The sequence below is a fragment of the Delphinapterus leucas genome, chromosome 10, assembly GCF_059928025.1.
Source record: "Delphinapterus leucas isolate spDelLeu-1000000601 "Yukka" chromosome 10, BTC_Dleu_Yukka2, whole genome shotgun sequence".
NCBI classification, from domain to species: domain Eukaryota; kingdom Metazoa; phylum Chordata; class Mammalia; order Artiodactyla; family Monodontidae; genus Delphinapterus; species Delphinapterus leucas.
This window is the reverse complement of record NC_143138.1, coordinates 59,320,541-59,335,870: the sequence shown is the minus strand read 5'-3', so window position 1 is coordinate 59,335,870 and position 15,330 is coordinate 59,320,541. Positions and strand designations below refer to the sequence as shown.

The 15,330-nt window shown below is 62.3% G+C and overlaps 1 protein-coding gene across 2 annotated transcripts; it reads left to right on the top strand.

Moving 5' to 3' along the window:
* On the top strand, nucleotides 1-13,787 carry ZBTB47 (zinc finger and BTB domain containing 47). Of its 2 annotated transcripts, none has more exons than XM_089919098.1 (6): nucleotides 1-260; nucleotides 4,560-6,131; nucleotides 7,761-7,908; nucleotides 9,242-9,357; nucleotides 10,012-10,156; nucleotides 10,406-13,787. In XM_089919098.1, exons 2-6 carry the CDS (start codon nucleotides 4,641-4,643, stop codon nucleotides 10,741-10,743), a joined length of 2,238 nt encoding a protein of 745 aa, XP_089775224.1. In that variant the 5' UTR covers nucleotides 1-260; nucleotides 4,560-4,640; the 3' UTR covers nucleotides 10,744-13,787. The 2 variants fall into 2 exon arrangements, with proteins under 2 accessions (XP_089775224.1, XP_022409529.1); XM_022553821.3 differs by lacking the exon at nucleotides 1-260 and adding an exon at nucleotides 571-1,081.
* The last annotated feature ends 1,543 nt before the right edge of the window (nucleotides 13,788-15,330 follow it).

Below are 15,330 nucleotides of genomic sequence, written 5' to 3'. Positions count from 1 at the left end.
CAGCCTCCTGCCAGCACAGCCAGCCCCCAGCCCCCACTGGTGTCCATGCCAGAGCAGCATTCCGCAGGCCTGGCCGCATCTCCCCAGCAAAGACGGAGCAGGGCGGCCTCTCAGCAGCCATAAGGCCACATGGCTGGGGGACACAGTGGGACCTAGGCCTCTGGGCCTGTCACATTAAAGGATTTCATCAATGCAGCTGCGGTACGGGTTCTTGCATCTCCTGCCCTGGGCGGCCCTGGGCAGCCAGAGGCAGCCACCAGGTAGGGGTCATAGGGGTCGACCAGAACCAAGTCCTGGAGGCACAGACCAAAACAAACCCTGAGCTGTCCTGGGGTGGGGAGGGGGGCGGCCAGGCTAGTTGTCGATCCTAGGCTCACCCTAAAGTCTGAGCAGCCCAGGCCGGAGGGTGGGGATGGTGACGCGGCTAGGATACGGGGGCTCGGTCCCTCAGTGTGAGGTCGCTCAGGGGAGCAGGGGTAAGCCTTTCCTGCAGCTGATTGTGGGGGCCGGGGGGGGGGTCGGGGGTGGGGAGCCCAGCCTACCGATTTCAGGGCCGCCTCCTACTCCGACCCCGCCTCTGTGGCGCAGCTGGAGGACACCGAGGTTAGACTCCGGGACGAACTTCCCGGAGGAAAGGGGGCTCGGCGCGGGAGAGTGAGGCCGGGGTCCGTCCGCTAGGATAGGAGCGGCGGGTCCTGGCCAGGGGCCCCGGCGGCCCGAGGAGGGGCGGGCTGCACCGGGACGGCGCGCACCACGCGTGTCCGCGGCCCCCGCCGGCGCGCAGGGCGGCCTGGCCCTTTAAGCGTCCAGACGGCGGCCCCAGCTGACGCGCGGGCTCCAATCGGCGCCCCGCGCCCCCCGCCCGCCGCGCCCGAGGCTCTGGGGCCGCAGCTGCTCGGCGGCTGGACTCGCCGCGGCCCTGCGCCTCAGCCCGCCCGGCCGCGCCCCCGGGGGCCATGGTCGCGGGGCCCTGCGCGGGGGCGGCCCCCAGCGCGGCTCTTCATGGAGCGGCCCCGGCCTGGCCGCCGGGGGCAGCGCGATCCCGCGGGGCCCTGTGAGCCCCCAGCGCCACGGCACCATGGTACGCAAGGCCCTGCCTGTCCCCCCGCTTATCCGCCCACCTGCGCGCTCTGCCCTCTGGAGCGCACGGCCGGCCGGCTCGGGGTGGAGGGATGTGACGGATCTTACCCCTCTCCGGGTCTCCCCGACCCCTTCTCTGGGTCCTTGCGGGCTGGGAATGCGGCGCTCTGACGCGGCCGTCGGCGGGGAAGGGGTTAAATTCCTGGGGTTGGGGCCCGGGCACGAGAGGCTGAGGTCCTGCTAGGCACTGGCGGAGGGGGGCGCTTCTCTGAGCCCGGAGGGCACCGCCCTCGGACTGGGTGATGGGGGGAGGGAGGAGGTCGGATTCCCGCCTGGGCCTTGGGCCACGTGGGCGCTGGAGACGCCCTGACTGGGGATTCGGGGCTCCTGGGCCGAGCGGAATGTGGGGGACGCCTGCAGCTCCGGTCCAAACTCCTGTGTGACCTTGGGCCGGTCTCCCGCCCTCTCTGGGCCTGTTTCTCCAGAAGGACGGATGGCCTGAGTTGAGAGGAGGCTGGCATAGACACCTCCTCCCTGAAAGGAGGAGGCTGGAAGTCATGAGCCTGTGCCCCCTTGCTCAGTCTGGGCCCACCCACTGCTGCCCAGCGATGGAAGGATTGACATAGGAGTAGGGTGTGCAGATGGACGCCCAGGTTTCATCCTAGGGCCTCCAGGGAGATGCCAGGGCAGGGTAGGAATCTGGTGGTTTCGTGACAGTGAGGCAGAGTGCCCCTTAGGAGTAGAAGGGTCTGACCATGGTAAGGCAGCCTCGGCAGGTGTCCCTGGCACCTGGCCTTCCCCCAGCCTGGGGGGAGGGTTGAGGGCATGAAACGCCCTGGCAACGCAAGTGCCTGACCACTCCCCTGGTCTTGTATCTTAGCTGGGCTGGCCTGGACTTGGGGGTGGGGTGTGTGGCTGCAGCTGGCACAACCAGATGGGGAGGGGCGTCTGCAGCTTCAGGGAGCTAGCACATCTGGCCGGAGAGGCAGACACAGCTGGTGGCCCTGTGTGGGAGGTACTAGGCTAGGGGGTAGCTGCGCCCTGCTGAGGGGCTGCCAGTTATGGACTTAGGCAGCATCTATGTGCCCGGTCAAGGAAGTCCAGTCAGGCTGCCTGGTTGTAAGGTTCTTGGGCCCCTCGAGGGCCAAGGATGGTGCTGGCTTGGCTGGGAGTATTGCCTTGGAAATGGAGTCTTTGGGGCAGCACTACCCCCTAGATTAACCCTCCTTCCCCTGCTGAGGCCAGAGGGGTCCTCACTGGATCCTGGGACCAGATCTGCACAAGGGAAGTGTCGGGCATTGCCCTTGCCCCATGGCAGGCAGGCACTGGAGGGCATTCTGTGAAGGGGAAGCAGTGGACCAGAACCCCGTGCCCTAGGGTGGGTACCCCACAACAGGTCCGACATTGCCAAGTCCTTATCCAAGCCACTTCCCCACCACTGCCTGGCCCCTGGAGGCCCTGAGGAACCCGTTACAGCCAATTGCACCCTGACCCCTCACCGACTCGCAGGTGGCAGCAGCTCTAGGAAGGAGGGTGCAGGTCGCCGGAGGTGGTGATGGGGTCTGGGGAAGCACAGCTGGTCCCCTGGGTGGGAGGGTCCCCACATGCCTCATCCTGCTTTTTAAGTCATTAAAGGCCAAGAAATAGTTCCACATGGAATAGTGTCTAGTCCAGCACAGATTGGGTGGCCTTAGCAGAGCTAAGAGTCTAGGGGCTCTGCTCTTGCTTGCTGTGGGACCCTCCCATTCTGAGCCTCAGTTTCCCCATCTGTGTAATAGGGGTTGGTCCCAGAAGATGAATCACAATGAGTCAGTGGGTGGAGATGGGAGGGGGTTGGCATCTTATCCCCATTAGATTGGTCAGGCCTGGACGGGCCAGCAGCCCCGAGACAGACGAGCAGATGGGTGGCTGCTTGGCTGGGGGGAAGGAGGTGTTGGGGGAGAACTCAAGAGAGGTGGTGGTGAGAGAGGGGGTGGGGGGAGCATGGGTGCTGTCCTGGGCTGCTGGATGTGAAGGGTGAAACCCAGGGCATATCTGTCAGCAGGTTGCCCCTGGAGGCTCCGGGAGGACTGATCGGAAGGACTGGCATGAAGGGGAGGGGTGGGCTGTGGATGCACAGGACTGGGGTTTCATCCCAAGGCTTCCAGAGAGGTGCACGGCGTCAGGGAGCTGATGTCTTTGCAGTGCAGCAAGGTACCCTCAAATGTAGGAGGCTCTGACTTAGCTGGACAGGGCCTGAGGAGGGCCAGAACCTGGAACCTGCGGGGCTGGTCCAGCCAGGCAGGTAGTCGACAGATGTTAATTGAACGTCTGCTGTGCGCTGGACCCATGCAAGGGACTGGGCAGCCTGCCTGTCTGTGCTGCCCACCTTTTGGGGAAGCCACTGTGGTGCAACCAGGAATAATTACTTTGGGCAATTCACAGGTACTGGATGCGGCCCAAGGGCCTAGGAATCTGACCCATCAGATCCAAGGGCCTCCCTCAGGCTCCAGAAGCCCCCAGTGGTGTGACCTCCATGATGAGGCCATCTCGGAACCTCTGGGCCTGGATCACACCTGACCCTGGGGTCTGGGGGCCTAGAGAGAAAAGGGTTTGGGACAAGCCTTAGGGTCCTCCTGCCTCAAGCACGGTGGACAGGTAACACAGCTGTGTCCTTTGCCTCCACAGAACCTTTCTGTGGTGGGGAGCTGCTGCCGCCAGGCCTGAGGCCACAGGCAGCAGCCTGGCCCAAGCTCTGGTCGAGGAAGGAGGGGACGGCTGGACCTCACCAGCCTCCTCCAACAGGGCAGTGGGACCATGGGCCTGGATTTCTTCACAAAAGTCTCTGCCTCTACAAGGCCTTAGGCCTAGGCCTTGAGGGCTGCTGCGGGTGAGCTGAGGGGTTCCCTCAGGTGCCGCCCCAGGGGTGCAGTGGCCAGAGGCAGAGCAGTGAGCCAGTGAGCCCGACGTGTTCTTGAGCCGTCTGGGCTTAGGCAGGCTTGGCTTTATTCGTATGTGAGTGAGTGTGGAAGAGAGGATCCATGGGGCCCAGAGATGGCGAAGGGATGCCTCTGGGGATGCTTCTGGGGAGACAACCCAGTCCTGGTTTGCTGGGGTCAGCCCTGGCTTTAGCATCAAAAGTCCCGCATCCCAGGAAACCCCTAGGTTCCTGGCCCACCTGGACAGTTGGTCACCCTTGAACCTTTTCCTTCCCCTTTCTTCCTCTTCCCCTCCCCTTCCCGGGACGACTTCTCCCATTTCACAGTGGAAGAGCTGGAGGCCAGGAAAAGTTAACCACTGACCCAGGGGCTGACATGCAGCCTCAGAAGGTCATGACCCGAGTTTGAGCTCTGAGAAACAGCAGACTCGGGCTTGAATCCTGGTTCCCCCTCGTCCTTGCTTGGGCTTCGGCACCTTCCCTGTAACATGGAACCAGGAGTGATGGGTGGGTGGCCACCTCCCAGATGGCCTTGACCTGACCTGTGCCCTCTGCCCCCCAGTTGCTGGTTGAGAAGACGACGGACTCACCGGCGGCCGAGTTCTCGCTGGTGGAGGACGTGGCGCTGCACTTCGCCTGCTTGATGGGCCGCCTGAACGAGCAGCGCCTCTTCCAGCCTGACCTGTGCGACGTGGACCTGGTGCTGGTGCCCCAGCGCAGCGTCTTCCCGGCCCACAAGGGCGTGCTGGCCGCCTACAGCCAGTTCTTCCACTCGCTCTTCACCCAGAACAAGCAGCTGCAGCGCGTCGAGCTGTCCCTGGAGGCGCTGGCGCCCGGCGGCCTGCAGCAGATCCTCAACTTCATCTATACGTCCAAGCTGCTGGTCAACGCAGCCAACGTCCACGAGGTGCTCAGCGCCGCCTCGCTGCTGCAGATGGCCGACATCGCCGCGTCCTGCCAGGAGCTGCTGGACGCCCGCTCCCTCGGCCCCCCGGGCCCTGGCGCCGTGGCCCTTGCCCAGCCGGCCGCCAGCTGCACCCCGGCCGCACCGCCCTACTACTGTGACATCAAGCAGGAGGCCGACGCCCCGGGCCTGCCCAAGATCTACGCCCGTGAGGGCCCTGACCCCTACTCGGTGCGCGTTGAGGACGGGGCTGGGGCCACAGGTGGCACGGTGCCTGCCACCATCGGGCCGGCTCAGCCCTTCTTCAAGGAGGAGAAGGAGGGTGGCGTCGAGGAGGCCGGCCGGCCCCCGGCGAGCTTGTGCAAGCTGGAGGGCGGGGAGGAGCTGGAGGAGGAGCTTGGGGGTTCTGGCACCTACAGTCACCGGGAGCAGTCCCAGATCATCGTGGAGGTGAACCTCAACAACCAGACGCTGCACGTGTCCACAGGGCCCGAGGGGAAGCCGGGCGCCGCCACAGGCCCGGCCACCATGGTGCTGGGCGGGGAGGACGGGCTGCAGAGACACTCGGAGGATGAGGAGGCCGACGAGGAGGAGGAGGAGGAAGAGGAGGAGGAGGAAGAGGAGGGCGGTGGTAGTGGAGGGGGGGAGGAGGAGGAGGAGGAGGAGGAGGAGGAGGGCGGCAGTCAGGGGGAGGAGGACGAGGAGGAGGAGGGGGAGGAGCACAGCGAGCAGGAGGAGGAGGAGGAGGGGGAGGGGCACAGCGAGCAGGGTCAGGAGAGCTCGGAGGAGGAGGAGGAGGAGGAGGGGGAGGAGGGGGAGGAGGATGGGGAGGCGGGGGGCAGGCAGGGGCCGGGGTGCCGCGGCAGCGGGGCAGACGCCCCTCCCCACAGTCGCATGGCAACGCGGTCCGCCCGGCGCCGGGGCCTCCCTGAGCCTGAGGAGGCTGGGCGGCAGGGTGGGAAGCGGCCAAAGCCACCTGCAGGAGGGTCTCCTGCCCCAGCCCGAGGGCCACAGGCCGCTGACGGTCTGGGGGCCAAGGTGAAGCTGGAGGAGAAGCAGCACCATCCGTGCCAGAAGTGCCCGCGTGTTTTCAACAACCGCTGGTACCTGGAGAAGCACATGAACGTGACCCACAGCCGCATGCAGATCTGCGACCAGTGCGGCAAGCGCTTCCTGCTAGAGAGTGAGCTGCTGCTACACCGGCAGACAGACTGCGAGCGCAACATCCAGGTGGGCCTCGGGGTGGGTTCACGGGGCCCACAGGGGCAGCCATCCAGGCTGGGCCAGGCTGGAACTGGGCCCCGGGCACCCAGTGTCCTGCTACCTGCATTGCCCACACAGTCTGCAGAGACCAGGCTTGGCCCCCTGGACAGTGGGACCAGCCCAGGCCCAAGGGTGAGCCCAGGGTGGTGAGAGCTCAAGGGATAACGTCAGGGAGAGCTTCCTGGAGGAGGTGGATAGAGCTGGGCTTCAGCGCACGTGCAGAGACGTGCAGATAGGGGTAGAACAAACAGTACCCTTGGCCAGAGGGACAGAGGGGAGCCCGGACTCGGGAGGATGAGAGTTGTCTGAGCATGTGAAGCTGGGGGACAGCCAGCTCTGAGGAGGGATGAGTCAGTGTTTTAGTAAATCTCTGGGCTGCCGCAAGGCCAACAGGGCCACCATGTATAGTTTCTCAGACTGTGCACTGCGCGAAAGCACAGATGAGGGGAGGAGGGGTTTGCCCAGAAGGGGGCGCCATTTCCCACTTCCTGCAAAGGCCGAAAGGAACAAGGGGCAGCGGAGCAGGAAGAAAGCCCTGCATCCAGCTCTTTGGAGGTACCAGCTGGCCTGGGCCTGGGAAAAGGGACCGGATGAGCAGTTTGGGAAGCACAGGGGCTGCCGGGGCCAAACAGGGGAGTTGGGCTGGCTGCCAAGCCTTGAGCCAGGCTGAGTCTGGGCCAGCCTGGCCTTTCAGGGTGCAGGCAGCACAGGGCCAGCCAGGCTGGTTTTTGCCTTTTCTGACTGGCAGTGAGGTTGGGGGGCAGTAGGTAGGCGGGTGCTAATTGCCTGAACTAATTGCTAATTGCAGTGCCCTGTGGAGAAAGTGTTATCTGGGGTTACCTGGATGCCTGCCCCACCCTCGTGCCCACGCTCCCACTTGCCGGCCTGCTGGGCTGCCCTTTGACTCTCCGTGTGCACACACCTGAGCTTCCCTCCTGAAGGGGAAAGACGCTTGTACCTCTTCTGTCCTGGGCACCCTGACCCAGTTTCTGCCCGAGCCCTGGCCTGCTGCAGGGATGGGTAGGACAAGGGCCCAGGAGAAGAGGAGGAAGGGAGTGTGGCCCTCAAGGTTCCCGCCACCGTCTATTGCCTGATAGGCCCTTGTACCTCCTACAGTCCCCGGTCCTTTGGAATCTGTCTCCTTGGGGATCTCCATGGTGTCAGGGCATGGGTCCCAGCAGGGGGAGGCAGCAGAGATAATGGCCCAGCTCTGCCAGGACCTGTCATCTGAGGGACTTCTCCATGAACTGAGTAGCCTCCTCACCCACTGTGGTCCTTCAGCCAGTTATGTGTCTCTTCTTTGTAGAAAGATGCCTTGTTGAAATGAGCACAGAGGAGGGACTTCCTGGAAGAGGTGGCCCCTGACCCTAGTGAGTTCAGGATGAGGGACCCACCCTGGGTGGGTGGGTAGGTGGGTAAGTATTTAGGGAGTTACCACCCCCAACTCTCAGAACATCACATCTGGCTGGTCCTTGGACATCAAGGCCTCTCTCTCCAGCACAGTTCAGGTGGGGAAACTGAGGCCCAGAGAGGGGCAGTGACTAGTCCTAGGTCACATGGTCCTGACCCAGAGCCTAAAGTCTTCTCACCCCACAGTGTGTGACGTGTGGCAAAGCTTTTAAGAAGCTCTGGTCCCTCCACGAGCACAATAAGATTGTACACGGCTACGCAGAAAAGAAGTTCTCCTGTGAGATCTGTGAGAAGAAGTTCTACACCATGGCTCACGTGCGCAAGCACATGGTCGGTAAGTCCAGGCTGGTGAGGGATGGAGCCTGAGGTCCAAGCGGGCCAGCTGCTGGGTGTTCTGGGAAACACTTCCCAATCCAAGGGTATTATGAAGGGGTGAGAAGGCCCCTCGTAGCTGGGAGGTAGGGGGTGGGGGGCTGCTTGCAGTGGCAGGTGTGTCCTGGACAGGCTCTGGGGCCAGGGCTGCCATGCATAGTTGGGCAGGTTGCACATGGCACAAGGACTCCTGGACAAGACGGCAGGTGGGGACCAGAATCCAGCTAGCACACTGCCAACCAGGCTGTGCATCCTGACATGGGGCTGTGTCCACCAGAGCACCTTTTTCTAAATTACATGAAGTGCCATAGGGGCTGACACAGGCCCAGTCTCAGTTTGAGGACAGCTGTGCCTCTGATAGGGCTTCAGGCTTTTCTGAATACAACCCTCCCCCAGGGGTCATACCTGGACACAGTAAGGAGGGCCCCAAGTGTGTTTTGGGCCACTTCATTGCCTTGGGCATGGCTCTCCCTCCGCTCTAGGTGGGCTTGGTTGGGAGGCTGGTGTCCAGGTGGCCCTCGCTTCTTTGCCCGCTTGGGGCCTGGAGCTCTAGAGAGGGGTAGCCAAGGAGGGGCAGTGTGCCCTGGCCAGGCCTTACCCCCGTTGTCTACCAGACAGTGCTAGAGGCCTCCAGCATGAACTGACTGGGAGCTGGGACCCCGGGGTCTAGGTATCGGCCAGAAGCATGCTGGGTAACCCAGGATTGGTGGTCCTTCCTGGGCTTGGATTCCCCAGCTCTGAACTCTGAGGGGGGCCCTCCGTGTCTCCAGTTGCTTCCTCCCAGATCTTCCTTGGAGTTTGTTCTGGGAGGAGCGCAGGTAACTAACTCCCTCTGGATGGCATGGGACCCAAGGCTGAGGCCTTTACAGGTGCCACCCTCTGTAAAACCCAGCCACCCTGGAGGCCCAAGGCCACTCTACCCTCTTTTTATAGAAGAGGGTGCTGAGGCTCGCTGAGGCACACATTGGCCATGCAGGGAGCCGGTGGCTGAGCCAGGATTTGAGCCGAGGCCAGTCCCACTTGAAATCCTTCTATCTTTCCCCGAAGCTTTGGGAGTGAGGCCAGACGCTAAAGAACCAAGAGGGCCTCCATGCCTGTCTGACCAAACAGAGAGACCTAGCCGGGAGGGAAGGGGCCTCGCCTGGGGGACAGAGGCTGTGGGGCAGGCCCCAGGGTAGGTGGTGTCCTGGGAGGCGGGATCTGGGCCGGATCTCGGGGGTGGTCAGGCAGGGGTCCCCTGGGAGGAGCCAGATGGGTCCCCCCGAGATGTCATGGCCATGGTGCCTGCCCTGTAGCCCACACCAAGGACATGCCCTTCACCTGCGAGACCTGTGGGAAGTCCTTCAAACGCAGCATGTCTCTCAAGGTTCACTCACTGCAGCACTCCGGGGAGAAGCCGTTCAGATGCGAGGTGAGCTCCCTTCTCCTCCTGCCCCAGGAGCCACCCTGGACGGGGGCAGGGATCAGAGGCAGTAGCTGCTTAAAAACCAGGGGTTGGGGTACTGGAGGATAGGATGCAGAAGGAAGGGGGCCCTCCTTGATGTCTGCCTCCCACTCCATCCTTACCTGGTTGCCCACCTGCACCTCCCCCCACACCCCTGCCACCCCACCCTAACCCAACCCCTGAAGGTTCAGGGTGGGAAGTCTGCATGGGCTGGAACCATGGGGCAGGCTTTCTGGAGAGGTGGAGAAAGGAGCATCTTAGGCAGAGAGATCAGAGATGGAGCTGCAGGTGGGGATGAGGTGGGGGCGCCTTTGGGCCAGGAGGAAGGATGGAGGGCTTTAAGCATGAGGGCTCCCTCCACTCTGTGGCCTCTTCCCACTTCCTGACCCCCATTCCTGCCTGGGCCCTGCATGCCCATGGCCTCTCCACCTGTGCCCGTGCACTGCCCCACCCCAGGAGCACCTCGGCTGGCCTTTGCATCCACACCTCCTTGCCCAGGAGCCCCTCCCCATGTGAGTCCTTCCCACAGCCCTGTGGTCTCGGGCCAGCACTTCCCTCCCTGAAGGCTGTTCCCCCGCTCTGCGCCGGGTCTCACCCCCTCACCCTCCACCCCGCCCTCAGAACTGCAACGAGCGTTTCCAGTACAAGTACCAGCTGCGGTCGCACATGAGCATCCACATCGGCCACAAGCAATTCATGTGCCAGTGGTGCGGCAAGGACTTCAACATGAAGCAGTACTTCGATGAGCACATGAAGACCCACACAGGTACGGCTGCCCCACGGGGAGGGGCTCCGCACCGGGCGGGCCCCCTTCTCCGCTAGGAGGCTCAGCGCCGGCCTCCTTGCCTCCCAAGGTCGGGCGAGGCTGGTACAGGCTGGCAAGGATCCGAGAGTGCCAGGGCCGGGCCGGGATGGTTCCGTGGACGCCCGGAGGCTGGCCCAGGGCGGGGGTGGGGGGTGGGGGCGTAGCGGCCCGCCAGCAACTCCCCACGGCCCATCACCACCCACCCCGCAGGGGAGAAGCCGTACATCTGCGAGATCTGCGGCAAGAGCTTCACCAGCCGGCCCAACATGAAGCGGCACCGGCGCACGCACACCGGCGAGAAGCCCTACCCCTGTGACGTGTGCGGCCAGCGCTTCCGCTTCTCCAACATGCTCAAGGCGCACAAGGAGAAGTGCTTCCGCGTCAGCCACCCGCTGGCCGGCGACAGCGCCCCCGCAGCCCCGGGCCTGCCCCCCGCCCCGCCCCAGGCCCTCCCGCTGCTGCCCGGGCTGCCCCAGACCCTGCCTCCCCCGCCGCCGCTCTTCCCCACCGCCGCCAGCCCCGGCGGGAGGCTGAGCACCAACAACTAACCGCCTGCCTGCTGCACGGGCCCAGGACCCTCCACTTGTCCTCGTGGGGCGGGGCGGGGGGGAGCAACACCTCCAGAGTTGGCTGGACACGCTCTGCCCGGGGCCTCTGACCCTGGGGGCTGTGCAGGCTGGCAGCCCCCAGAGCTGGCGGAGTTCACCTCACTCCCAAGTGCCCCCTTTCAGCGGCTCCTTGAAGCCTTTACTTTTTGTCTGTTTGTTTTTTGGAAGTGAAGGAGAACGAAAAGAGAGGAAACTCTTGACAGCAACCCCCTCCAGGTGAGGGGGGCGCTGGAGGCAGCAGGTACGGGTGGGGAGGGACCTGGGGAGCAGGTGTGACTGGTTGCTCCGCTGAGGCCTCAGCCAGAGGGGGGTGGCCAGGCCCAGCCCAGGTCACCTTCAGCTGCTCATCCCCGCCCGTCCTGGGCCCCCTCACTCGCCCCTCATCCCGGAGGGTCTGGGGAAAAGTTGGGGTGCCGTCCCCCTTTGGAGGACTTGTGGGCCCACCGTGAGGGCTGCGTGCGGATGCTAAGGCAGGGACTTGGGCCCGGACGCCGGGGGTTGTGCGGGGTGGGCGTGCGTGGCGAGGTGCAACGACCACAGCTGTGCACCGTGGGGAGGGGGGCGGGCGGGGGCTGGACCCCAGGCATTTGCTTTCCCCACGGCATCCCCGACCTGCCCCCGGCTGCACCGTGGGCCCTGGGTCCTGGGGAAGATGTCCCCAGGAGCTGCCGGGCCTCAGGGTGTGGTGGGCCAGGTCCTGGGTGGGCAGACGGGCTGGCTCCCACAGCACCAGCCCCCAGGAGCCCCCTGCACATGGGTGGACCCCAGGGACCAGGGCCCTAAGGAGCAGGCCCGGGCAGATGTTCTGAGGTTTCAAGGTGCTATCAGTGGGGCAGGGGGCAGGGCAGCTGTTCACGGAGCAGCCCATCCCTCACCAGCTGCCCCAGCCGAATCTCCCACGCTAGAGACGTCTGTGTCTGTGTCTGTCTCTGCTCCTGGAAGGCAGCACAGGCCTCAGCCACTCCCTGGGCCTGGCCACAGCTTGCCCCTGGCTGGTGTGCAGCGGCCTCGTCCCTCCTGCGCCTCTGTGCTCATGGGTGGAGCGAGGAGCCTGCACGATCAGGCCCTGGGGGTCGGGGTCGGGGGTACCGGGAGAGCCCCACCCAGCCTGTGCCCAATGCTTGCCCTCACGAGGCCAGCACTAATAGGACATCCTTTTTTGTTGTCGTTTAACGTCTCCATTCCTGCCTTTGAAATGGGGAGGAAGGTTCCATAAGCTACCTGTTTCCTAGTTAAGCTCTTTCCTATTGTGTTTATACAGTTTTGTCTGTTATACTCTTTGCACCTTAAACCCCTCGACTGCCCCCGCATCACCACCTTCCCAGCATGGCTGGAGTGGGAAGAGGCCTGAGCCTAGGGGGCAGGTTGGGGGGGACTGGCCCCATCAGCCCAAGGGCTGAGGGAGTCAGGACCCCTCTGACTTCCTTGTAAGGCCCATGGCACTGGGGCAGGGGGCTGGGGACATTTTAATCATCAATAAACAAAGCACTTTATTATGTACAGATGTGGGCAAGCCCAAGGAGCCCGAGTGATTTGAGGATTTAGAATCCAAGCCACACAGCCCAGATGGTTCTCTGGGCTTAGAGGGGGCAGTGCCCTGGCCCGGTTGAGTTTCGGGCTGTAGCAGGAACAGTGCCAGCCAGAGTCTATGTACGCACCCTCTGACGCCCCTGCTGTCCTCTGGGGAGAAAAAGTGGTCCGCTCTGCGAGAGGGGAAAGCTCCCTGTCTGGCTCCCAGTACTGAGGCTCCCCCCCACGCCAAGGCTGGGAATTCCAGCCTCTTACGGGGTCAGCGCCGTGTCTCTCAGGCTCCTGCTTTACTGTAGCTCTTTTCCTCTCCTGCACCCTGTGATCTCTGGGCTTCCATGACGTCCTCAGGGTCCTCCCCTCCCTGCTTCCCCCTTCCCTTTGCTATTTCTAACCTCTGGTCCCAGTGCCTGACAGCTTCAGAGCTGGCCCACATTTTCCTAAGAGAAGTCTGATCTCCCCGAACGGGCTGTAGGCTGGGACTCCAATGAGTTTTCCACCCCCTGTTGCTGACGCTGGGCTCTCCCATAGGGGCTGGTGGCCCTGTCACCTGCTACCCTCCCTGCAGCCTTAGTGAGCCTAGGGGGCCCTGGTCAGGCTGGGCCTCTGGTCCATGAGGCCAGACTTTGACAAGCAGAGGCTGGAGATGGGTGTGGGGAGCTGGTAGCAAGACCCTGTCCCAGGACTTGGGTCTCCTGTTCTTATACACTTCTCCTCTCAGGACACAAGAGGGGTCCAGACAGCAGGCTGGGCACTGGTCAAACGGTCATTGTAGCTGTAGGTGGGCACGGCCAACCCCTCTCCTGGGAGACCCCTACCCCAGCGGGGACAGGAACCCTGTGTCCCTGGTGCTAAATGCTCTCTTCCCCTTGGGCCAGTGTTGGTGGGAGCTCCTTTCTGGCCAGACCACAAGGGTCTGAAGCAATAATGGTACCTCAGCAGTGCCAGTATGGATAGGGGTTCTTGTCTTACCAGCTTTTACATTTCCTTTTTAATTGTTAAAACAAATTAACAAGCACCTGGGTATTGGAGTGAGGGGACTGGGCATCATACCCGCTTCCCAGGGCTGGTGGTGGGGAGGGGGCTTGGGATCATCACCTCCCACTGGAGATCTGCCAGGGCGTCCCTCTGTCCAGTTGGACTTCTCAGCCCATTTGGCCAAGACCTCAAGCCCAGAGCCTGGGCCTGCCCTCTCCCTGGCTCCCCTTGTACTCCCCGGTCTTGGGCCAGCTGGAGGTGAGTGGCCAGAGAGATGAGGTGGGCCTCAAGCCCTAGGAACCCAGGCCGGGGGCAGAACCTGAGCCTCCGATCCTGATGCGTTCCACCACGGCCAACACAGCACCCCTCGGGGGGCTCGGTGGCACAACAGCTGTGCCCAGGCATGTGGACCCTTGATGTCTGGCCCTATGTGGCCACCCCACAGCCCCAGAGTGTGCGGGTGACAGCAGGAGGGTGAGGAGAAGAGTGAAGGGGAATAAAGGCAGCACAACTGTCCCTTGGCCCAGCCTCTTCTTTACACATTGCGGCCCTGACTACTGGCTGAAGAGACTTGGACCAGAGCAAGGGTAGCACGGAACCTGACAGCTTGGCTGAAGACCACGTGGACACCCGTGCCCCGAGCATCTGCACACCCCCTCTCCCTCCCTTGAGGGTGGGCTGGGCTCCTGGGGGACATCCAGTGTCGGGAGCTGAGGTCTGAAGGAGCCAGATGTCAGCACCCGGGAGGACATCGCAGATGGAAGACAGGTAGCGGACTCCGAGGAGGGAGCAGGAGGCTCTCCCTGCGGACCTCCAAGAATTATTTCACTGGAGCGCTGGCTCTGTGCGGGATAGGACTCTAGGCTGTGGTGACACGCGGTGACTGAGGCCCCCATGTATGTGGCACTTGGTCCCAGATACCTGGAGAGGGGGATAACCGGGAAGGGCTAGGAGAGGAGGCTGGTGGGTGGGTTCACTAACCAGCCAGAGAGGGGGTACACATCCCCAGGATGGGGACATTGCCTTCCACACAGTCCCACTTCTCTGAAGGGAACAGGGGCTCGCTCAAGTCACCCTAAAACTGAAGCTTGCTGTCAGGCCTGCGGGCCTGGCTGCTCCTGCAGTGTCTTGTGGGGATTCAGCTTCTCTCTGTTTCCCCTCTTCTACCCGTCCATCGGTGGTCTGTCTGCTGCCTCTCCCCATGGCCTCCTCCCTTCGACCCCACCGTGCTGTGAGCAACAGCCTGATGCCACAAGCATTATTTTCTATAGAATCCCTGGGAAAATATCTATTTTTTTAAAGTTAAAGTTTTACCTGGGCATAGTTGAAGAAGCCAAATATTGATACTTCTAGAACTTTCGTTTTTTAACAAAAACCTGCAGTCCCCTGCACCTGCTCCTCTCCAACTCCCGGTAGGCGAGCAGCTCCAATTCAGCTGGTATTTTTGGTGCTCTCATGCCCACAAGAAGCACACCTCCAATGCTACTTTTCTTCAGTTTTAGGCATCAGCTACTGATGTATTTCTTCTTCACTCCCATGACACGCACAAACACTACGCACACAATTTCCCGTCCTCCTCCCTCCCAGCATGGTTATATTATTATTTGGGGTTAGAGTAATATTTAGTGTGTACGTTATTATGACTGTGTGAATACTGATCTCAACCAAGCCATATAACAGAATATGATTCCATTTCCTTTCTTGCACAACGTTTTACTTTTGTCTCTCTCAAGCGTGATTTGCTTCGGTTTCTATGTGCTTATCACTGCTGCGTTCCCAAACCCTTTGCTATAAATTCAGTTTTCCTTCCAATATGTGCAAACACGGCGGGTGTTCCATCGATTTCATCACTCTTGTAACCAGGGAGCCGTGCAGCAAGATAACCCTGGGGTGCACACACTGCAACCAGCTCCCACGGGAAGACTTGAGAATGCCTAACAACATCCCCCAGCCAGTGGTTCCCTGTCCCACTTTGCCGAGACTGTATCCCTTTCAGTTCATTGCAGAGATCTTTAACTTCTA

Coding starts and splice junctions, on each gene's coding strand:
- ZBTB47 (XM_022553821.3), top strand. Junction 6,132..7,760: donor ACTGCGAGCGCAACATCCAG/GTGGGCCTCGGG, acceptor CTCACCCCACAG/TGTGTGACGTGTGGCAAAGC. Junction 7,909..9,241: donor CGTGCGCAAGCACATGGTCG/GTAAGTCCAGGC, acceptor CCTGCCCTGTAG/CCCACACCAAGGACATGCCC.